The following is a 25708-nucleotide window of genomic DNA, read 5'->3' as shown; positions in this document are numbered from 1 at the left end:
GGTAATAAAAGAAGACTTCAAGCCAGGATCTAGCAGTGTATGACATGTTTTATTTCACCTTTATCCTTGTTATGTAAGATTAGTAAATAGATCATCAGGGCCCATATGTACTGTAGCTAACATGGCTTGTACTTTAACTGATCAGATAAAGGTATAGTGCAAACTTTTTTACCTCTTCCGTAACCCTGTACCTAAACTTTAGAACATACTTTGGGTCCTGTAAGTTGCAACATTTAGCACATGGTCAGAACAAAGGTCCCCAATACAAGGTCAAGCTTGGTTGTGGACACAGATCATTAACTTCCCACATATTAAGCTTTGGTACTACATTTCTGTAACTTTCTAAAATTGCTGTCAGCAGCAAGGACCAGCAGTGCTGCTATTGCTATCTGGATCTGTTTCAGTTCTCATGCTTCTGTAAGTTTATAATTACAATTTTGTAATATATAAATGTTAGTAAAATAGCTATTGAAATTATCTTATTCGTAAACTAACTATAATTAATATTTATGCTATTAATTTTAGATCTACTTTTTACCTGATCAATATCCAATATAATCCTCCTGGCATCTGAAATCTTCAAGTTATTTGAAAAGTGACTGAACAAAAATGAAGGACAGTTCCCAAGACATTTCCAAAAACTCCATAAAACTTAAGAAAGAAATTTCACTTCTACATGGAGTTAGTTTGGTCATTGGAAATACAATTGGTGCAGGAATATTTGTTTCACCAAAAGGAGTTCTAATGTACAGTGGCTCTTATGGTTTGTCCTTGATCATATGGGTTCTGGGAGGAATGTTCTCTGTGATTGGAGCTCTATGCTATGCTGAATTGGGAACAACAATTACCAAATCAGGAGCAAGCTACATTTATATAAAAGAGTCATTTGGTGGGTTTTTGGCCTTCTTAAACCTTTGGACCAACATGTTAATAATCTATCCAGCCAGTCAAGCCATACTCGCAGTGACATGTGCCCAGTACATGCTTGAGCCATTTTTCCCTACCTGTTCTTTACCTCAGTCTGCAGTCTACCTTCTCTCAGTAATATGTGTAGGTGAGTAGGCATGAATGGTTTCTCCATTTTTAATTCACATTAATAAATGAAGTTTATGGGTAGGTTGACACAACTGATGTCTTCACATCTGAGAAAAATGATACCGTTATTCTGACCAGAGTTTGATCCGAGTGGCACCAGTTTTTCTTGGACGTGGAGAGAAAAAAAAAATTTCTACACATTCTCCATTCTGTCAATCTGGGAAAATTGTCTATCATCCAAGCGCAGTTCAATGGTTTTTATAGACTTGCATTGCTGATTTTGATCCAACATTGGCATCACAACTGAACATGTCTCTGATTTTTTTTCTTTTTGTGGACCACTGAGTCTGACGAAAAAGTGAGACATGTTCACAGCCCCATAGAATAGCACAGGTACACGTGCTATCCATGAAAACCACGGATAGTGCGCATACAAGAAAATTAGTCGTGTGCATGGGCCTTAATAGTGTGTAGGACCCCTTATGTTTCAAAAGCAGCTCTAACCAGACAAGGCATCTGAATCGGGAGCACATTAACCTGCGTCAAGAACTGTCACTTGCTGACTAATACATCCCACCCCTTGACAGTAGCCATTGTAATGAGATAAAAATAAGTTAGTAGCGTTCGGGTTACAATATAGTGTTTTTTTCAAACCACTATAATTAATTAAAATCAGCAGCACTGGATTAAATTATATAAATATAGATGCAAGCCCAAAAGACCCAATCTAATGATCCTATGCTTTAGTCGAAATATAGGAAAAGGAGGCAGGATACCAGAAAAAAAGATTTTCTTCACTTACCTATGGACTTTTTCAGATGTACAAGCCTTTTTTAATACTTGAAAAAGGCTTGTATAGCTGAAACATTACATTGGTAAGTAAAGATGGTCTTTTTTCCTGTATTCTGCCTGTTTTTCCCAAATGTTGTAAAGAGTCAGTGTTCTTCCTTTCACTTTCTGCAGTTTTAATTTTAGAGTTGATTGGTGTATTTTATAATTTATGTTATATTATTTGTATAAAATAATAAATGTTATATTCATAAATTCATAACAACCCCAGTACCCTCATAACAATGACAGTGACATTGTAACAATGCTAAACACAGCATAAAAAAAGAATGTCAGAATGCCCCAAAGAAAAGGTCGGCCAACCTGACTCCATCTGAAGCGCAATTCTAACAGTGAAAGCTGCAATGCACTCATAAGAGTGCCACAAAAAAAGACTGCAAGATAAACCGCAGATAAAACAGACAGCTGGCTGCAGTGCCCCCTTAACAATGCCAGAGAAGAGTTCTTTTACAGAAGAAAAAATTGCCTTCTTCCAGCGCAATCTCGGCTACCACAAAGCCATGACTTGTGTGCAAACTGGCACCGTTTACACTTAGGTTTCCTCTGGTTGTTTGACCAGCAGGAGCATACCAGATATGGTCCTTAATTGGTTACAAGTGGAGGGGTAATAATAAAAAAGTGTCAGCTTAGTGATTGTCAGATTGCTTTTTTCTTGCTCAGAATGTTATCTGTAATCTAATTATTGTCTATTTGTAGCATTTTTAACAGTGGTGAATTGTGCAAAAGTCAAATGGGGAGCCATCCTTCAAGTGCTGGCAACATTTGCCAAAGTCTTAGCTCTGGTCATTATCATCATTGCAGGAACTGTCAGATTATGTCAGGGTAAGTAATGGCATGCACATAAATAGCTAAATAGGAGCATTCTGAATTTATGGTTTGGTCTATAGCAGTATGGACTGGTATGAAAATGAATTATAATTTTATTTTTACTTTAATGACTTACACAATATTCTTGATGTCCTTTAAACACTACAGTGTGTGCGTAAAGTCATGGCACACTTTTGACCAGTCAAAGGAAAGCAACAAAAGACGATAGAAATGTGAAATCTGCACCAAATAAAAGGAAAACCCTCCCAGTTTGGGGTTATGTGAACCAACATGTGTACATTGAACAAGGAGCATCTAATACCATATGCAAATATTATTTTATTGAATATATTCATAAGTTATAAAAAATATTTTTATTTATTATTATTTATATAAAAATGTTATTTATTTAAAAATGTGAAGGACACAAGACATAAGGTCCGACACAGTTACTATAATTACAAATCAGGGAGACAACCTTATAATATCTTCACATATACCAATGGTACCAGACATATAGAGTCATTTATGCCACTTTAGATATACATATATATACATATAGCATATGCCAAACTAGTATCCACACACAATCTATTAGAACAATCTGAATAGTATAAAAGGTCTCACCCGAAAATATCTGTGTAACCGGTCACACCAAGCAGCCCCAATGCGCGTTTCGCTTGGGCTTCCTCAGGGGGCTGTCGCTGACTTCCTGAAGCACTAAATTGGTTTTGTAACCTCATTGAGCTTTGAACTTCATAGCCAGGTGTATCAAATCATGAGAAAAGGTATTTAAGGTGGCCACTTGCAAGTAGTTCTCCTATTTGATTCTCCTATGAAGAGTGGCATCATTGGCTCCTCAAAACAACTCTCAAATGATCTGAAAACAAAGATTATTCAACATAGCTTTTCAGGGGAAGGATACAAAAAGTTGTCTCAGAGATTTAACCAGTCAGTTTCCACTGTGAGGAACATAGTAAGGAAATGGAAGAACACAGGTACAGTTCTTGTTAAGCCCAGAAGTGGCAGGCCAAGAAAAATATCAGAAAGGCAGAGAAGAAGAATGGTGAGAACAGTCAAGGACAATCCACAGACCACCTCCAAAGACCTGCAGCATCATCTTGCTGCAGATGGTGTCACTGTGCATCGGTCAACAATACAGCGCATGCATAATGCCTTTTTGTATGACCAAACAACTCAATCTTTGTTTAATCAGTTCACAGGACCTTCTTCCAAAAAGACTGACACCATAGCTGCCACTCCACCATGCTTTCCATGAACTCCTCGCTGACACCATAGCTGCCACTCCAGGACTCTGACTGAGATGTCCTGGACTCTTCTCAGCACTATAGTGCAGCCTTGGAGCAAACAGAGTCCACACCTGCGTGCAGCTGTCCAGAAACAGAGTCCAGCAAATGAGTCCAGCTTTTTTGCCAAAGAATCCAACATTTTGAGTCCAGCTTTCTGCAACCGAGTCCAGCATCCTGAGTGCAGCTCTACACCATAGCTGCCACTCCACCAAGCAATGCCAGCCCACCTTGCAGACACCATAGCTGACACTCCACCAATCCATGCCAGCCCTCCTTGCAGACACCATAGATGCTACTCCAGCACTCTGACTGGGCTTCCCATGACTCTCCTTCAGCTCCATCCTTTACCCAGGTTTGCTTGCAAATGAGGAACTATCACCAACAGTGATTAACACACCTGATACTCTCTTATAGAGCAATAACACCTGTTACATAATCACGTGCACAAACTAAGGTAACCAGAGTGCAATGACCCTATTGGCCACCGGGGGGAAAACTACAACTGAAATCACCACAGTGCAAAGACCCTAATGGCCACCGAGGGGCAAAACCACCTTTGGCACACAGCCAAAGGAAAAAAAAGGTTATTTTGTGCATTTAAACTGTCGGATCCAACCTTGATCAAGACGAAAATATGTCAAAATGTTGGCACAAACTAAGCCATCTGACAGATGGTGGAAATTTTGACTCAACAGTTTAAAGATGTGAAAAATGTATCAAATTGCACTAAACACTATCTGAATCATTTTAAGACTATCTAGTCTAAGTCTGCACTGTCTAAAAGTTAGGCAGCCTTATTTGCTGGTAGCATAAGAAGAAAGCAGAAGTGATGAGCACTCCTTGTCAAGAGTCAAGAGAGCAGTCCGGCGCTTTTGGCAAAATAATATAGCTTTAGTATTCTCTGTCGTGTATGCAGAGTTTGTGGAAAAGCCTGCCCGGCACACCTTGCTACAGCAGGCACCAGTTGCCAGTGTAACATAGCACGGGGTGGTAGCTGTTGGCGAAGTACTCATCTCTAACGCCCCGGCACGTTACATGAAGATGGGAGTCCAGGCTGGGTGGCACTGCTCATAATGGACCTCAGGTCCTTTCACTATGCACTCCAGGCCCTATCTCACTTCTTAACAGGAAATTTACATTTTCCCTCCAACTCAGCCCCTCTCACTCTGGCCAGTTTCAAAACATAAACTCCAACTGTCCATTCGGTCAACCTACACACACTATCAATAGTACTAACCACCTTTAATGCACAGCACAATTCACATTATACATCGCATTTTACATTACACAACATAACATTAAATTTGTTTCTTAAAATGGGAATGTGGGCAATGTGTCTCACACCAGGACTGCATGACTCCAGAGGAGACTAGGACCACTCTACTGACTCCTTACAGGTGGTATAGCACTCTACTTTATTAACTTTAATTTTCACTTGCATGACAAGGACTATTGCAGATAGATGTATCCTTATAAAGCTGTTTCCATCCAGTATAGTACTCTGGTAGCAGTTTAGGAACAATATAATTTTAGCAAAGATTACATTATAGTTTATCACAGCTCCCAACTTGAACTGAAGTTCAAACCTGGTATTTAAAAGTACATAGGCCTACTTCTTGTAACTTCTGTAATTACTGTAGTCTCTTTTAGGAAGTGGAACTACACCATTTTCAATGTGTGTTACTGACCTGCCTAGCTAACAGTCACTGAGTTAAGGTCCATTTACCTTCCTGACTATTGACCCATCTAAACAAATCAGAAATTACCTGATGTACAAGCAAAATGATTATTCATCAAGTTCAATTACTTTTAACTGGCTTAAGTTGGTGGTCCAAAGTCTAAAGTAATTTCCATCCTAAATCCTTATTAATTTAGTGCCATAATAAGTTTAGTAACTAGAGCTCCATTGACTCTTGTGCAAAATTTGGACCTGGGCCCCCATCTTCTTGTTGGTCAAATGTAAAGGCCTTTGTAGTATTCTAGATCCTATACAGTCTTCATGGCACCTTCCTGTTGTCAGGCATCTTGGTTCAAACCCTTGAGCCTGTGCTTTGTGGTCGACTTCTCTGTCCACCAAGCCACAGCAGATACATTTTTTCTCTGGGTATTGAGTTTCTGTTATCCTTGTTTCAGTCTTTTTAGGGTAACAGGTGTTTTCATTTACTCATTTGTCTGCCCCATCACCTTTTGTGTGCAGCTTTATATACTTTCCCCCTGGTGGTATTTCCTGTTGATAGTCTCATTTGGATGTCCGACCATAGTGCTGTAGTTTAAGCCAGTCAGTTAAAGACCAACTAGAGTTTCTCATTCTTCTATTTATGTTCTTTACCCTGCACCTATCTTCTGTTTTCTAAGGTAGTACAGTGGGTATAGAAAGTATTCAGACACCTTTAAATGTTTCACTCTTTGTTTCATTGAAACCATTTGGTAAATTTAAAAAAGTTCATGTTTTTCTCATTAATGTACGCTCTGCACGCCATCTTGACTGAAAAAAAACATAAATGTAGAAATTTTTGCAAATTTATTAAAAAGAAAAATTGAAATATCACAAGGTCATGAGTATTCACACCCTTTACTCAGTATTGAGTAGAAGCACCCTTTTGAGCTAGTACAGCTATTAGTCTTCTTGAGAATGATGCAACAAGTTTTTCACATCTGGATTTGGGGATCCTCTGTCATTCTTCCTTGCAGGTCCTCTCCAGTTCCGTCAGGTTGTATGGTGAATGTTGGTGGACAGCCATTTTCAGGTCTCTCCAGAGATTCTCAGTTGGGTTTAGGTCAGGGCTCTGGCTGGGCCAGTCAAGAATGGTCACAGAGTTGTTCAGAAGCCACTCCTTTGTTATTTTAACTATGTGCTTAGGTCATTGTCTTGTTGGAAGGTGAACCTTCGGCCAAGTCTGAGGTCCGGAGCACTCTGGAAGAGGTTTTCATCCAGGATATCTCTGTACTTTGCCGCATTCATGTTTCCTTCAATTGCAAACAGTCGTCCTGTCCCTGAAACTGAAAAACACCCCCATAGCATGATGCTGCCACCACCATGTTTCACTGTTGGGATTGTATTGGGCGGGTGATGAGCAGTGCCTGGTTTTCTCCACACATGCCGCTTAGAATTATCACCAAAAAGTTTTATCTTTGTCTCATCAAACCATAGAATCTTATTTCTCATAGTCTGGGAGTCCTTCATGTGTTTTTTAACAAACTCTATGCGGGCTTTCATATGTCTTGCACTGAGGAAAGGCTTCCATTGGGCCACTCTGCCATAAAGGCCCAACTGGTGGAGGACTGCAGTGATAGTTGACTTTGTGGAACTTTCTCCCATCTCCCTACTGCATCTGTGGAGCTCAGCCACAGTGATCTTGGGGTCTTCTTTACCTCTCTCACCAAGGCTTTTCTCCCACAGTTGCTCAGCTTGTCTGGATGGCCAGGTCGAAGACTTCTGGTGGTCTCAAACTTCATCCATTTAAGGATAATGATGGCCACTGTGCTCTTAGGAACCTTGAATACTGCAGAAATTCTTTTGTAACCTTGGCCAGATCCGTGCCTTGTCACAATTCTGTCTCTGAGCTCCTTGGCCAGTTCCTTTGACCTGATGATTCTCATTTGGTCTGGTATGCACTGTGAGGTCTTATATAGACAGGTGTGTGCCTTTACAAATCAAGTCCTATCAGTTTAATTAAACAGAGCTGGACTCCATTGAAGGAGTAGAACCATCTCAAGGAGGATCACAAGGAAATGGACAGCATGTGATTTAAATATGAGTGTCTGAGCAAAGGGTCTGAATACTTATGACCATGTGATATTTCAGGTTTTTATTTTTTAATAAATTTGCAAAAATTTCTACATTTCTGTTTTTTTCAGTCAAGATAGCGTGCAGAGTGTCCATTAAAAATGATCTTTTTTGAATTTACCAAATGACTACAAAGGAACAAAGAGTGAAAAATGGAAAGGGGTCTGAATATTTTCCGTACCCATTGTAGTGGCATATTCTCTAACAGTACATACTTAGTCCTTTATTTTGTATTTTGCAGTTTGCTTTACTCACTCTGGGATCTCTTTCTATTTCAGCAAACTTTTCCTTCTGTAGGTAATTTGCACTCTGCTCTGTCCTCCGTTTCTTTAGAAGGAACGTGAATCACTGACAGTCTTCAGGGAGCATAGGTCTGATTTTCCATCATCTAGTTTGTGATTAGGGCTATCTCCGCTCAAGCAGAAACCACTAGAGACTGCGGGGCAGGATCTCTAGTTTGTATAGGAACCGGCAGTGTCAGTTGCAGTTTTAAGTGTGTTACCTATTTTCTCAAGTGAGTTGCTACACCATCAGAACACCTGTAATAATGTCCCCTGTCCTGGCCTCTTTCTGTAATAATGCTATCTGTCCTGGCACCTATCCTGTAATAGTGTCTCTCATCATAGGCCCCTTCCTGCTTTAATATCCCATCATTATTCTTCCTGTTATAATATCCCCAATCCTGGGCCCCTTCCAGGTATAATGTTTTCTGTCCTGGGCCCCTTACTGTAATAATATCTCCCATCCAGGCTTCTTCCTGTAACAGTGTCCAACATCCTGGTATAATGTCCCCCATCATGGGCCCCTTACAGGTATAATATCCTCTATCTCATAATAATATCCGCCTTCCTAGGCCCCTTATTAGTATAATGACCCCCATCCAGGGTTCCATTCCTGTATAATAACCTTTTCCTGGACCTTATCTTGGTATAATTACTCCAATCCTGAGCCCCTTCCTGTATAATTACTCCCATCCTGGGGCCCTTCCTTGTATCATGACACCTATCCTAGTCCACATTCTAGTATAATGACCCTCTTCCTGGATCCCATTCTGGTATGACCCCTATCCTAGACCCCTTCTTTGAAGGACACTATTCTGGTATATTGACCTCCATCATGGACCCCTTCCTGGTATAATGTCCGTTCTATTTTCCAAAACATAAAAATCATTCTTCTTATCCCATGACATGTGGTGTCCTCTTCTGTAGCCAGCAGCTGACTTCAGTGTGCTGGAACTGGCAGCACATGATGTCATTGCCATTTGCCGCTCGTGTGTGGCACGCCAAATCAGCTGCCAACCTCTGAATGGCAGTGTCATATGTTGCATAGCAGATGGCCAGCGGGTCCCTGTGTTGCAATACCATTCATCTGAATGTGCATCCTCGAATGTACATCCAGATGAAGTAGGCGTTGGTGTCGGCAGGCCCCCACCCACATGGCTCTGTTATGGTTGCATTCTCTGCAATCATTCCACCCCTGGCCAAAATCTAAACTATTTTCTAATATACTTCAAATATTAATTCCCTATCCTTTCCTAAGTATACTGTCTATAGTTAATTGCAGCCATATTTGAACAGGGACACAAGTTTTGAGACTTTAGATGTTTACAAAAACATATTCAATATATAGCTATATAATCAATATGGATTTAAAGTGCAGACTCTAAACTTTAATTTGAGGGTATTCACACCTTAGTTGGAGTAAGGGTTTAGGAATTACAGCTCTTTAATATGTAGATGCCTTTTTTAAAGGGACCAAAAGTAATTGAACAATTATCTTAAAAGTCTTTTAATGGTCCATCCCCTCATTAATCCATCATCAATTCAGCAGGTAAAGTTCTAGAGTGGTTTCCTGGTGTGGCATTTTCATTTGGAAGCTGTTGCTGTGAACCCACAACATGCATTCAAAGGAGCTTACAATGGATGAGAAACAGATCATCATTAAGCTAAAAAAAAAATAAGAATCCATCAGACAAATAGCAGAAATATTAGGAGTGGCCGAATCAACAGTTTGGTGCAGTCTGCAAACAAATCAGCTTGAGAACTTAGAAAAGGCCTGGACATCAACAGAAGACAGCAGTTGTGGATGATCATAGAATCATTTTCATGGTGAAGTAAAACTCCTTCACAGCATCCACCCAAGTGAAGAACATTCTCCAGGAGGTGTTTCCTTATCCAAGTCTGCTATAAAGAGAAGACTTCATGAGAGCAAAAACAGAGGGTTCACCACAAAGTGCAAACCATTAATCAGCCTTAAAAATAGAAAGGCCAGATTAGACTTTGCCAAAATACATCTAAAGAAGCCAGCCCAGTTCTAGAAAAGCATTCTTTGGACAGATGAAACTAAGATCAACCTGTAATGATGAGAAGAAAGTATGGAGAAGACTTGGAACGGCTCTTGATCCAAAGCACACCACAGCCTCTGAAAACATGATGGAGGCAGTGTGATGGCATGGGCATGCATGGCTTCCAAAGGCACTGGGTCAATTGTGTTTAGTAATGATGTGACTGAAGACAGAAGCAGCAGGATTATTTCAGCAAGGTTGATTGGACAGCACTTCACAGTACAGATTGACAATGACTCAAAGCATGCTGCAAAAGCAACCCAGGATTTTTTTTAAGGCAATGAAGTGGAGTATTCTTCAATGGGCGAGACAATCATCAGATCTCAACCCCATCAAGCATGCATTTCACATGCTTAAGACAAAATGTAAAGGAATATTCCCATCTTCAATACACTAAATCAATATGTAGTAGGTGTAATAATAATATTGCCAAATACCTCCAATTCTGATTCGCTATGTCACTTACATCATGTGCAGGGCATTGCAGTAGGTTCAGTATCAGACCACTTATAAAGTGACAGATAATTATTTAGTTAGCTGTCAATGGTCAAAAGCATGGATATACAGTATATGCTACTGCAATGCCTTGTGAATTAGAACTATACTACATTTCTAATTGGAGGTATTTGCTAGTATTATTATCAATACACTATTATCAATTCACCTACTATTGGTATAGGATCTTAGAGATGAAGAATACCTCTTTAAGGCAGAAGGACCCACAAACAAGCAACTACTGAAGAGAGCTGTAGTAAAGGCCTGGCAAAGCATCACAAAGGAGGAAACCCAGTGTTTGGTGACGTCAATGGTTTACAGACTTCAGGCCGTTATTGACTGAAAAGGATTCTCTACAAAGTATTAAAACTGAACATGTTATTTATGGTAAAGTAGATTTGTCCAATTTCTTTTTTGGCCCAGAAATGTGGAGGCTTTGTAGAAAAATTGCTGCAATTCCTAAACGCTTCACTGGATGTTTTTGTTCACCTGCTTTAATTAAACCTGATAGTCTACATTTCAAATGCATCTCAGCTGTTTCATTTTAAATAAAAAAATTAGTGGCATGCAGGTGATTTTTTTTCACATCTTTTGATGATGCTTTGTTTGAGAATCACAGTGCTTTAAACGAAGCGTCATCAGGGGGCACAGGCTACGTTCACTGTTACAGCCCGTGCCTCCTCCCTGAAACAAAGTATCATCAGTGAACTTCCTTCCAGGGTATGGGCTAGTCCATGCTTGCTGTCTACTGTGCGATGTGCTCTCTCGCTGGATCAGATCAGCATTAATGAGCAGGCAATAGAGCGGTGTCAGAATACGCCTGGTACTGCTGATCTGTGCTGGCAAAAGAGCGTGCATTATCATTGTGCAGGGACTAGCTGTTAGGCGTCGGGTTTCTGCCGCTGCACAGCAGGAAACCCGAACCTTGCACTCAGCGGTCTCCCATTCTCCTTTGGCCACAGAGGAACCTGCTCAGCAGACTCGTCGTTTCCAGCGCTCTGCTAAGACCAGCACTGTGGGCTTGCTTGCTGCTGCCACCTTTGGTCCACCTTCAGCAATGCAGGCTGGCCAGCAGCGAGTCTCTCCAGGGACTAAGTCCTCCTTGCGGTCCACTGAGCATGCCCGTGGTGTGATCTCCCATTGGAGATCGAAGGTCACGTGCTCAGGTCCTTCTCCAGCTAGGATTGGTCCATCCAAAAGGCCAGGAAGGTCCCGGAAGCACGCGGCTATAAAAGGTTCACATGGCCGCTCGGCCATGCGCTAGTATAGACTTCATTAGCTGACTATCAAGAGTGTGTGTTGTATGCATGTATGAATGTCTCTGGTGAATGACTCATTAAGAACCCCTACCCTTGGTATGCATGTGTTGTGCAGCCTAGCCTGTTAAGTGCCCAGGCTTAGGTAGGTCAGAGTCAGTGACAGGCATTGGTTTCCACCAGTGGCTCGGCACGCCACAGTGCACGTGCTCTACACACTGAAGTCAGCATCTATACCGGCGTCCGCAGTTGCGACGCCGCGCGCTCAGAAGGTCTAGAGGGACTCTGACCCCGTGTCCTTGGGGCAGGGTTTTGTGACCTCTTTCTGTGCGCTCCTTGGCCGGGCTCTGTGAGTTAAACAGGCTCCGGTGTTTATGTTCAGCGGTAGTGCAGCTCTGTGAGTTAACAGAGTCGCTGCTGTTCACACTGGGTGACGTCAACCCACGTGTGACCTTCCCACACCGCTTTATACTTCTGCCTTTACTTAGCAGCAGTGTACCACCTCTGCACAGTGGATCCCGGGCTGTGAACGCACCTACTATTATTTTATAATTTGGTGCGTTCCGCCAGCCCTAACACAAGCCAAGCTCCTGAAATGAGCAACACTGATGATGCTTTGTTTTAGGGAGGTGCAGAAGCTCACAGCAGTGACCTCAACATCTGCCTTCTGATGATGCTTTGACTGAGTACCCCATATACTGCAATTCTTAAACCCTAAATGACCGCCGATACACCTTTTAACGGCAGAAGTTAAGGGTACTTATTCCTCAGCGCCGCTTTTTAACAGCGCTGAAAAATAAGGTTATAGCGCCCCCCAGCATCGGAAAATCTCTGGGGTCTCGGCTACCCGGGGTAGCTGAGACCCTGGAGAATATGATTCTGGTAATTTTTTACCTATCCCAGTGTTGCAATCACCGTTATTCACGGAATAACGGCGACCACAAAAGAAGTCTGATTTCCTATTTATTTCTCTCTCCTCTGATATGATCTAGCACATCAGAGGAGAGAGAAATGGGGTCCCCTGAGCCCTCTCAGTACCTTGGTGTCACACGGTCCCTCCAGCAGTGTCCCACGGCCATTGCGGTCTTCTATCGGGAAGAAAATGGCAGGCGCATGCGCCGTGCGTCCGCCAAGATCTGCAAGGCCGGCACTCGGCAACAATAGATTTCTCCTATTGGTTCGTTTTGATCACTGTGATAGACCCTATCATAGTGATCAAAACTAAAAAATAGTAAATCAAACTCCCTTTATCACCCCCTTAGTTAGGTAAAAATAATAAAATTAAAAACATTTATTTTCTTCCATTAGGGTTATGGTTGGGGTTAAAGCTAGGGATAGGGTTGGGGCTAGGATTAGGGTTTGGGCTAGGGTTAGGGTTTGGGCTAGGGTTAGGGTTGGGGTCAGAGTTAGGGTAAGGGTTGGGGCTAGGATTAGAGCTAGGATTATGGTTGGGCTAGAGTTAGGGTTGGGGCTAGGGTTAGGGTTGGGCTAGGGTTAGGGTCGGGCTAGGGTTATAGTTGGGGCTAGCATTAGAGCTAGGGTCAGGGTTGAGGCTAGAGTTAGATAGGGGGCTAGGGTTGGGGTTAGTGTTGTGTTGGGGTTAGGGTTGTGTTGGGGTTAGGGATATGGTGTTGAGGTTGTGGTTACGGTATGGTTAGGGTTGGGATTAGGGTTACGGGTGTGTTGGGGTTAGGGTTGGGGTTAGGGCTGTGTTAGGGTTGGAGTAAGAATTGGGGGGTTTGTACTGCTTAGGTACATCAAGGGATTTCCAAGGGCGACATGGCACCCGCCATTGATTACAGCCAATTTTGCGTTCAAAAAGTCAAGCGGTGCTTTCTCCATTCTGAGCCCTGCCATGCACCCAGAGGCTTTCCCCCACATACAGGGTATCAGTGTATTCAGGAGAACTTGCACAACAAATTTTGTGGTACATTTTCTCCTGATAGCCTTGTGAAAATAAAAAAGTTTGGTTCCAAAGTAATTTTTTTATGAAAAAAGTAAAATGTTCATCTTATCCTTCCACATTCCTTTAGTTCTCGTGAAGCACCTGAAGGGTTAATAAACTTTTTGAATGTGGATTTGCGCACCTTGAGGGGTGCAGTTTTTAGAATGGTGTCACTTTTGGGTATTTTCTGTTATATTAACCCCCCCAAAACTCACTTCAAATGCGAGGTGGTCCCTAAAAAAATGGTTTATAAATTTTGTTGGAAAAATGAAAAATCGTTGGTCCACTTTTAACCCTTATAACGCCCTAACAAAAAAATTATGTTTCAAAAATTGTGCTGATGTAAAGTAGACATGTGGGAAATGTTTTGTGTGATATGACTGATTTAAGGGTACAAAAATTAAAAGTTTGAAAATTGCAAAATGTTGAAGAAATGTTACCACTAACATGAAGTACAATATGTCACGAAAAAACTATCTCAGAATCAGTGGGATCTGTTGAAGCATTCCAGAGCTATAACCTCATAAAGGGACACTGGTCAGAATTGTAAAAATTGGCTTGGTCATTAAGTACCAAATTGGCGCTCTCACTAAGGAGCTAAACAAAGTGTCATCAAAAAAGAAGTTAGATAGTGCAATTAGAGAAAGGTAGGGCATGTTTAATTCATGTATATTTGAAAATAGTTTAGATTATGGCACTAAATAGACATTCTATTGTATTGACAATCATTCTGTGCACATAAGAGTATAAATAGGCCAAAGTCTGCCAGTCGACTTGCATATAGCTGATTGGTGGCCAAAGGACCTTTCACCATTGTATTTAGCTAAAATGGCCACTTTATGGTAAAGAGACATCAGCTGTGTCTAAAACATTTTTCTTAGCATGCATTATTTCCCAATGCGTCTGATAGATTCAGAGCGGTATATGTAATGACAGCTCTTCTCTCCTCCCAGCACTTATACTCAAATCACAGCAAGTGCGGGTATTGAGATCTAAGCTAATATCTCTGCAACAGAGATGAGAAATAAAAAATACATTTTATTCACATCTTCATTCCCTTTATCATGATGTGGCCAGTTTAGAATGTAAAAATGGTGAACAGTCTTCTACTATGACCTCAATCAGTCCATATAAAGATGCCATTAGATGCAGAGCAAGGCAGGAAGCTCCTTAGTCAAGCACCACTCCATCTGCTACCCCCCTGCTGTCTAGGATTGCCACCATTGTCACAACATCAAGCGGAAACAATGAGAATGAGCAAACCGCAGCAGGGATCAGCCCATCTGTCAATTGCCCAAAGTACAAGATCACCAGTCCGGTTTTATTCTATCATAAGCATTTGTTTTATTTTTGATCACTTTTGTTTTCTTGCATATACATGAATGTGAGGAATATCCATCTTTGCTAAAAAAAAAAAATATGCTCTTACAAAGCTCTAGAAATTGATGCACATATGCAAAAACAAGTTTTAATGAAATTTACAAATATTTTTTTACGGTGTCATTTCAGGTAATACCTATAATCTAGAAAGAGCATTTGAAGGCTCCAAAATGAATATAGGGTCATTAACTATGGCCTTCTACTCTGCTTTGTATTCTTTTTCTGGCTGGGACTGTATCAATTATGTAACAGAAGAAATGAAAAATCCAAAGAGGTAAAGTATTCACTATTATCGTAAGGTGGTTGTCCAGCCAGGAGGAATTATTTAGAAAGCTGCTAAAAATTTTCCAAAGAAAAGAAGTCATCATTACCTTACTAATCGTCTGCCACCCTGATCCTGACTTTTATTGTGCCCCCTGCCAAAGAGCTGTCTTCTTTTATTATTGCATAACATTTTAAGTGCTTTTTTTCTGGCTTAACACCACCTTTAATTGCGTATATATTAGCATAAAATATTCAAAAAATGTTATGTGAATTTTTACATGTTTTTGCATAATGACATAATTACAGTTATTAAAATTTAAATCTAATAAAACTTACTGATAAGACAACCCAAGCACACAATTTCCAATTACCTAATATCTTTTCCCTCAATACATACGGTATGTTACCTAGTCTCCCCAGACATAAATTTTTGGTCCACACAAGACCTTCTTCTTTGTTCTCTTCTTGTCTTGCAAAAGATTTGTCTCACACGTCCCACAAACCCTGGTTCAAGGAGGAAGATCCAATTAGACCTGAAAACCCACCTTTTCAAAAAGTCTACAACCTGCAGAATCTTTGATGCCACCACACTGCCATATCAGCGCGTATCCCCTCACCTACTGTTTCCTTCTCTGCTCCATTGTAGATTATAAGCCCTTGAGGGCCGAGCCTTCGCTCCCATCCAATTGTACTTGTCTGTTACTTATTAAGCCATTTTCAGTTATATTTTTTTTACCGTAATGTGTTGTAACTGATTATGTTCTGTAAACCCTGTTTTCGAACATACAAAGCCCTGGAATTAGGGACGCTATAAAATAATTACCGTAATAAAATAATATGTTTATTTAAACCCTTCCAAATAGCAAGAATGAGACTATACAACAAAATTAGGTATCAAACCATCTCTTTTATTTCATCTGGTCTATTCTTCTATCTTTTGGCCAAGACAGAATAAAGTAATAGTAAGATAACCTTATTGCTAGAAGGTAACAAACCTTTCATTCAGAATGCGCTGACCCAGTTATCATAGATAGAAATCCCATAAAGTTCTGACCTTTGTGTCAGTTTTGGTTATGTAGGTATATTCCTTTTTTTTCTAGGCTGCTGTTGGCGTACGATTGTCATAGGCTATATAATGCTCCTCTGTGAATTTAAATATGCAAAAAGCCTTTTCAGAGAGGAAGATGATGTGAACTCTAGTGCCTCCTATTGGATGAAGAAATCCTAAGTCAATTTCTACCCTTTAATATGTTTTATTTTTTTTTAAATTCTGTGGAAGCATGGTTGAAAAGCAATGTCTGATTTTCATTTAATCACTTTCATAGATTTTTGATTTATCATTACTTTTGTCAGATTCAAGTTATTTCTGTGACCATTGTGGGTTTTTCTGTCATTAAACGAGGGGCACCAACAATTTTGACCACGTGTGCAGACACAGGTGCTTCTCATAAAATTAGAATATCATCAAAAAGTTAATTTATTTCAGTTCTTCAATACAAAAAGTGAAACTCATATTATACAGAGTCATTACAGACAGAGTGATCAATTTCAAGTGTTTATTTCTGTTAATGTTGATGATTATGGCTTACAGTCAATGAAAACCCAAAAGTCATTATCTCAGTAAATTAGAATACTTTATAACACCAGCTTGAAAAATAATTTTCAAATCCAAAATGTTGGCCTACTGAAATGTATGATCAGTAAATGCACTCAACACTTGGTCGGGGCTCCTTTTGCATCAGTTACTGCATCAATGCGGCGTGGCATGGAGGCGATCAGCCTGTGGCACTGCTGAGGTGTTACAAAAGCCCAGGTTTGAGGTGTTATGGAAACCCATGTTGCTTTGATAGCAACTCTCTACATCAAGCTGCTCTCAGATTAGATGTCAAAATCCTGGTGATAGATTCCCTTTAATAAAATTGCAATTTTCATAAACTAAAATGAGAAAACTTTTTTTTAAACTGTTGCATAGTTAACCCCTAATAAAAGCAAAAATATATTGCTATTTAAAAATTATGAAAAATACACTTGTGTTAAATCTTAGACTGTTTTAAATCTTAAGATCTAGATAAAAAGCTAACAATTATCGTTTTCTTTACAACTAGATAATTGTACAGTAATTTTCTGCAGCTAATTTCATCACTTTGTTCTTTATGAATGTTGCATTAGAAAACACATTTTTAAAATGTAATATAGTATTTTTTCCTAAGTCTAGGAAGCAAAGTATGATATTACTTGTGTAAATATAATTATAGAAGGATAGGGAAAATGAAGGGAGGTCAGCTCACCAGTCTCGGTTGCGATCCATAATCCTCCTGCGCACGGAGTCACCTTGATCAGGGGTGTTGACTGAAGCAAAATAAAGAATGGAATCGCCAGCGCTGGACTTCAGTTAAAAATACATCATTTATTGTAAATTCTTAAAATAGAACAGAAAAAAGTATGGATAAGGACATACAGGCAGATGGGGTCTCTGGTGGTCTCCAACCAACGCGTTTCGACCTAGAGGGTCTTACTCATGGTTCACACTAGACCAATACTGACGACTACAAATAGTACAAAAACTAGTAAATCACAGGTGTTGGACAAAAGAATTAATGAAAATAGGGAGTATCCCTACCAGTTAACTCTTGCAAACACTCAGCCTAATGTGGAGCTGAAACAAAAACTTGTCGGAAAAACAAAACAAAAAAAAAAAAAATCTGATAAAAAGATATCATAAGAATATAATAACAATCACAAAAATTATCAGAATAACCAGAATTGAATAGGACTAAGTAGAATGTAAATATACAGAAGAAAATATCAATCTAATTGCAATATTAAATCAAGTCGTTTGTTCAGACCTAATGGTACTCTTGTATTTAATTTAAAAATCCAAAAGGATTCACGATTTAATAATTTTCTCCTGAAATCACCTCCCCTAGTAGATCTATAGACTTTCTCTATTGCTATAATTTTGAGACTATCAGTTTTACCTCCATGAACAGTTTTACAATGATAAGAAACTGCTGAAATATTATAATTACTACTAGTAGCTTCTGACAAGTGTTTCCTAATTCTCTTTTTAAGAGGTCCTATTGTACAGCCTACATATTGTAGGTTACAAAAAACGCATTCAATAACATATATTACTCCTTCTGAATTACAATTTATGTGAGACTGAATAGGGTATGATATGCCAGTAACACTAGAAGTGAATCTGCTGGTTTTAACCACATAGTTGCAGACTTTACAGGGATGATGTCCACATTTGGAAAAGCCTTTATATGACAACCAAGTATTATTTTTAGTTCTCCTATTGCTGATAAAAAGACTGGGGGATAAGATATTGCTCAAAGCAGGAGCTTTTCTGGCTATGTATCGTATCTGGGTATTGTCCAGAATTTGACCAAGTTTATTATCATTGTGTAAAATAGGTAAATATTTTTTAACAATGTCCGTTATCTTATTGAATTGTGGACTGTACAAGGTAGAAAAACTAACTATAGGACGGTCATGATTATTGCAGGAGGCCCGTGTGCGATTCTTTTTCTTGTTAGCAGTAACTCCAGTGTGTACAAGGCTCAAAGGCGATTTATTCAGCAGGGTGTGTCTATCGATCCTGCTGACAATATTATCAGCTTTCCTTAGCATCCAATTAGCATATCCTCTGTCCTTAAGTCTAGAGAGGGTTTTGTTTGATTCTTTAGCAAATGTTATAGGTGAACTGCAATTTCTTTTTAACCTAATTAATTCTCCCACTGGAATGTTTTTAACCACGTGCTTGGGGTGACAAGAATAAGCTTGTAAAATTGAATTTGTATCTGTGGGTTTTCTGAAAGGAAAAACGCAGACCTTTTGGTTGTCAGGATTCACAGACAAAGTCACATCCAAATAACTGATAGAAAAATCCGACACTGTAAATGTAAATGAAAGATTAAAATCATTCATATTGATATAGCTAATGAAACCACTAATCCCTGAGATGTCTCCCTTCCAAATCAAAATCAGGTCATCTATAAAGCGGCCATATAGTTGTATATTTTGTGAAAAGGGATTATTGTTACATAAGATATATTTCTCTTCCCAAACAGCTACTGTAATATTAGCTAAAGCTGGGGAACATTTACCCCCCATACTTACTCCTTGTTTTTGTAAGAAAAAAATTCCATCAAATGAAAAATAATTATGTGAGAGAAGAAAGGAAACTGCATCCACAATGAAGGATTGAATTTCTATCACATATGTGCTATATTTGTCCAAAAAGAATGTGAGACTAGAAATAATCACATTGTGTGGTATGGACGGGTATAAACCCACCACATCACAAGTAATCCATGAATATTCTGGTGACCAATGATAATCATCCAAGGCAGAGATTAACATTTTGGTGTCTCTGATATATCCTGGAAGATCAATGACCAAAGGTTGTAGGTAATGATCAACCCACTCTGCCAATTTCTCTGAAAAAGACCCTATCCCCGAAATTATAGTTCTAAAGGGGGGGGGAACAAATCCTTGTGGATTTTAGGAAACGCATGATAAATGGGAATCACAGGGTTCTTGATATTAACATAATCATAAATTTTCTGTGTTATGGCCCCTGTGACTAAACCATCGTTTAATAATTTTGACAAATCACACTGAAATTTAGACGTGGGATCACTAGAAATCTTGGAATAGGTAGCAGAATCATTCAGAATGCGCAGATTTTCTGAATAATACAGACCAGCATTAAGCACGACTACTCCACCCCCTTTATCTGCCTGTCTCACCAGAATGTCAGCATTATCTTTTAACTCTTTCATAGCTGCTCTCTCTTGTGCTGTTAAATTGTCATATGTCATTTCTGTTATTTTATCAAGCTCCACTAAATCTTTCTCTATTAGTTCTTGGAATATATCTAGAATAGCAGGTCTGGACTGAACTGGATAAAACCCTGGATTGGGCATTTTAAAGAGATCATTTAAAGTCCTATTTTTTGGTAAGGAATGTGATTGTAAGTCTCTAAGAGTGGAATAGCCTATAAGATCTTTAAAAGAAAAATTTCCATAGGGAAAAATTAACTCAGGAATATTTGTAGATCCAGACAGTGACAAGGTCTCTGAAGAGGTGGACTGGTAGTCAAAATGACATTTCAAAGTTAAATTTCTGGCAAACTTATTCACATCTAGAAGAGTCTGATAAATATCAAATTTGTTGACTGGACTAAATCCCAAGCCTTTGCTCAAGAGAGTCATATGAGCTTCTGATAGGATATAGCTTGAAAGATTTATTACAGGGCATGTTGATATCTCCTCCTGTTTCTGAAGTGGTAGTTTCTTTTTATGTTTCCTCCCCGCTCTTCTCCGTCGTTTTTTGATCTCCTTACGATAATTCCATCACTACGGATATCCTCAGAATGATTAGTGTTGAAGGAAGCATCTAAGAACTCTTCTGACGTATTCAGATTAGAACTGGAAGACACTGTTGAATCATGAGACCTGGTGAAGCTGACCCTGCGATCTCTATGGTGAAAGCCTGAAAAACCATGCTGATATCGTTTTTTACCTTCTTGAAAAGGACGGCTTTTCTTCCAGGAATAGACCTGGTTCAATTCAAAGTCGCGTTTGTCTCTTGTGAATTTACTGCGTTTTATATCTGCAATATATTCTTCCAGTTTGGAAAGATTTTTTTCCATTCTTGAATTAAATTTGTCAAAGTCTTTCACATTATTGTGTTTGTTCAGAGAAGTCTGCATCTTAGTGATCAGCAATAGGAGAACTAAAAATAATACTTGGTTGTCATATAAAGGCTTTTCCAAATGTGGACATCATCCCTGTAAAGTCTGCAACTATGTGGTTAAAACCAGCAGATTCACTTCTAGTGTTACTGGCATATCATACCCTATTCAGTCTCACATAAATTGTAATTCAGAAGGAGTAATATATGTTATTGAATGCGTTTTTTGTAACCTACAATATGTAGGCTGTACAATAGGACCTCTTAAAAAGAGAATTAGGAAACACTTGTCAGAAGCTACTAGTAGTAATTATAATATTTCAGCAGTTTCTTATCATTGTAAAACTGTTCATGGAGGTAAAACTGATAGTCTCAAAATTATAGCAATAGAGAAAGTCTATAGATCTACTAGGGGAGGTGATTTCAGGAGAAAATTATTAAATCGTGAATCCTTTTGGATTTTTAAATTAAATACAAGAGTACCATTAGGTCTGAACAAACGACTTGATTTAATATTGCAATTAGATTGATATTTTCTTCTGTATATTTACATTCTACTTAGTCCTATTCAATTCTGGTTATTCTGATAATTTTTGTGATTGTTATTATATTCTTATGATATCTTTTTATTAGATTTTTTTTTTTTTTTTTTTTTTGTTTTGTTTTTCCGACAAGTTTTTGTTTCAGCTCCACATTAGGCTGAGTGTTTGCAAGAGTTAACTGGTAGGGATACTCCCTATTTTCATTAATTCTTTTGTCCAACACCTGTGATTTACTAGTTTTTGTACTATTTGTAGTCGTCAGTATTGGTCTAGTGTGAACCATGAGTAAGACCCTCTAGGTCGAAACGCGTTGGTTGGAGACCACCAGAGACCCCATCTGCCTGTATGTCCTTATCCATACTTTTTTCTGTTCTATTTTAAGAATTTACAATAAATGATGTATTTTTAACTGAAGTCCAGCGCTGGAGATTCCATTCTTTATATTACTTGTGTAAAGGTGCAATGTGGGATGAGGATGGACTAGACTTAAAAGGGTTGTCACCTTAAAGGGAATCTGTCACCCCATTTTTCGAGTATCAGCTGCCGGCACCGCCATCAGGGGCTTATCTACAGCATTCTGTATTTCTGTAGATAAGCCCCCAAAGTAACCTGAAAGATAAGAAAAGATAAGAAAAACAAGTTAGATTATACTCACCCAGGGGCGGTCCGGGTCCGGTTTTGGTCCAATGAGTGTTGCCTGAGCACTGCAGTATTCTGCTCTGCCCTCAACAGGGCAGAGCAGTGCCCCTGCGCAGGAGCCACGCCAGGCAGCAAAGAAGAGGACATCACCATTAGAAGATGGGAGGCTCCGGACCGCAACACCCATCGGACCAAGACCGGACCGCCCCCGAGTGAGTATAATATAACTCATTTTTCTTATCTTTCAGGTTACATCTGGGGCTTATCTACAGCATTACAGAATGCTGTAGATAAGCCCCTGATGGCTGTGCCGGCAGCTGATACTCGAAAAATGGTGTGACAGATTCCCTTTAAGAAAATAGTTGTCCCTGGCTGCAGTTTACTTTAAAAAAAAACCACACACACTTTACTAATCCTGTATGGTGCTGTTCCTGGTGTCTGGTATTGGCTGCCGCACTGATGTTAAAGGGGTTGCACACTACTGGGGCAATCCCTTCTTAAACTAAATGTTATGACCTGATAAAATAATAAAGCTTATACTCTCACCACCCATGTTGGTGCTGTTCCTGCAGTGGACAACCCTTTTAAGTTGACTGTGCGGCAGGCAATCGGTGAGTTCAGTGGCTCTAAGGGGGTGTTACATATATACCAACCGAGTTCACTGATTGGCTGCCGCTCTGTCAGCGCCGTAGCCAATACCGGACACTGCAGCAACTTTGAAAAATTTAAAAAATTTGCAGTGCGATGGCAAATCTGATACAGAACCCTCTCAAATACTATGTGCCTTCATATGTGGCACAGAAGCCGCTGGGTCCCCCACACAACCTTCAAGCATTTTGTTTTCTAAATAAATAAAAAATATGATTCATTATGCATCCCAAATAAACTCCGTGAAGGTATATGTTCACACTATGTGTTAGCATTGCAGAAAACCACTGCAAAACAATACATTTTTTAAACACATTATTAAAAAGTAATTGTTTGGTATAAAAAAAACAATCAGAAATTAATCTCCCCAGAAGATGAATTCATCAGATATAGCATTCTACTTATTTATTGTCAGCATTTTATAAACTGGAACTTAGAATATATCCACTTACCAGAAGGCTCAGCTATGGCACAATCATTGTGTATTTGTTATTGGTGGTATGGATGTATGATGACATAAAGAGTTATTAGAGTCATGATTTCCAAATATAGAAGTTGTCACCTTTGGTAATATTCTCATGTCTTTCATCTGCTTGCGCTAAAATAATTTTAAAAAAGGTACCAAAGAGCCAAAGGCTACCACAAGATGGCGCTCAAAGACAGAGGTTACCCTTGTACATTGTAAATCATCACATTATACACCATCTATTTATCGGCAAAAGGTATTAACGGGAAATAATTTTTACTTATAGCCTAAATTTACAGAAATTATAAAAAGTGAGGTGTGATATTTAATCCCATGTAGTAAACAGACACAAAGATGGTAAATGGGAATAATGGACCTTGTTTTGTCAGAAGAACATTAAAGGGGTTGTCTCATCTTACTAAGTAAACTGTAAAGCGCTTGTAAAAAGCTTCTTTGAAATCTACCTCTCATTAAAAATAATCTCTGTTCTCAAGAATAGAGGAATTTTTCATTCTATTGTGTACAGCTCGTTGCATAGGTTACCAGCCATCTCTTTAGTCTGAGAAGTGGCCAATTTCCATGGCAAAGACTGTGCACTTGCATGCTTTATACTTTAAATCCTGCAAGCACGGCTTTGAATTTGGCTAGATCTTTTGCAGGTGCTGCTTCATAGCTGTCCCTGGTTCCAGCCAACTTAAGTGTCCCTGCGCTTGTCACATGCTGCGATGGCAAAGCAGGATCTACTTACAACATGGGAAAGAGCACAGCTTGAGCTAGTGGCAAAGCCATGTCTCTGGTGCAAACAGGTGGATCTCACTAGATTGGAATATCCTCAAAAAGTTAATTTATTTCAGTTCTTCAATAAAAAAGGGAAACTCATATATTATATAGTCATTACAAACAGAGTGATCTATTTCAAGTGTTCATTTTTGTTAATGTGGGTGATTATGGCTTACAGCCAATAAAAACACAAAAGTCATTATCTCAGTAAATTACAATACTTTATAACACCAGTTTGAAAAATTATTTTAAAATCCCAAATGTTGGCCTACTGAAATGTATGTTCAGTAAATGTACTCAATACTTGTTCGGGGCTCCTGTTGCATCAATTACTGCATCAATGCGGCATGGCATGGAGTCGATCAGCTTGCGGTACTGCTGAGGTGTTATGGAAGCCCAGTTGCTTTGATAGCAGTCTTCAGCTCGTCTGCGTTGTTGGGTCTGGTGTCCAGTTCTTTTTCTCCTTGGCCCAGGTAAGACGCTTCTGGTATTGTCTATTGGTCAGGAGTGGCTTGACACAAGGAATGTGACACTTGTAGCCCATGTCCTGGATACGTCTGTGTGTGGCTAGCTCTTCAAGCAATGACTCCAGCTGCAGTCCACTCCTTGTGAATCTCACCCAAATTTTTGAATGGTCTTTTCTTAACAATCCTTTCAAGGCTGCGGTTATCCCGGTTGCTTGTGCATCTTTTTCTACCACACTTTTTCCTTCCACTCAACTTTTCATTAATATGCTTGGATACAGCACTCTGTGAACAGCCAGCTTCTTTAGCAATTACCTTTTGTGGCTTACCCTCCTTGTGGAGTGTGTCAATGACTGCCTTCTGGACCTCTGTCAAGTCTGCAGTCTTCCCCATAATTGTGGAGCCTACTGAAACAGACTAAGGGACCTTTTTAAACGCATAGGAAGCCTTTGCAGGTGTTTTTTGTTCATTACTCTAAATTACTGAGATAATGACTTTTTTGGTTTTCATTGGCTGTAAGCCATAATCGTCAACATTAACAGAAATAAACACTGGAAATAGATCACTCTGTTTGTAATGACTCTATATAATATATGAGATTCACTTTTTGTGTTGAAGAACTGAATTAAATTAACTTTTTGATGATATTCTAATTGTCACACACAGTGAGGGAAAACCAAGTGTAACATAAAGGGAAATGGGGAAGGGGGCCCAGACACTAAGGAAGGGATTTGGAGACCCCTAGGCTAGATCTAATCTCTCCCTAGAACTCCTACCAAGTCCCTATGGTTCCTCACCAAACGCCGAGCCGGAACCTGAGGCCCTGAATCTCCCTAGGGCCTAGTCCTGAATAGGGAACGGAAGGGAGATGCGCGCTAGGCAGTCTCCGTTAAACTAAAGACGGTAAGGTGAGACAAACAGGGGAACACTTAGCTGAATCGCCAGATTCAGATACCAGAAGAGGGAATCCAGACACCAAACTGGAGCACTCTGA

General features: G+C 39.5%; 1 protein-coding gene across 1 annotated transcript in view; it reads left to right on the top strand.

Annotated features, from left to right (window-relative positions):
• Nucleotides 1-316: 316 nt before the first annotated feature.
• Nucleotides 317-25708, top strand: part of LOC141082021 (Y+L amino acid transporter 2-like) — a 46405-nt gene continuing 21013 nt past the window's right edge. The window contains exons 1-4 of the mRNA XM_073566142.1: nucleotides 317-417; nucleotides 526-1054; nucleotides 2581-2706; nucleotides 15338-15482. Of these exons, the coding sequence (XP_073422243.1) occupies nucleotides 610-1054; nucleotides 2581-2706; nucleotides 15338-15482 (716 nt within the window). The 5' untranslated portion in view covers nucleotides 317-417; nucleotides 526-609. The remainder of the gene's footprint in view (nucleotides 418-525; nucleotides 1055-2580; nucleotides 2707-15337; nucleotides 15483-25708) is intronic.

The sequence above is a fragment of the Dendrobates tinctorius genome, unplaced genomic scaffold (assembly GCF_039654945.1).
Source record: "Dendrobates tinctorius isolate UK_male_01 unplaced genomic scaffold, ASM3965494v1 ptg000004l, whole genome shotgun sequence".
NCBI lineage: Eukaryota > Metazoa > Chordata > Amphibia > Anura > Dendrobatidae > Dendrobates > Dendrobates tinctorius.
Note: the sequence above shows the minus strand (reverse complement) of the source record. Positions and strands in the feature narration are given on the sequence as shown.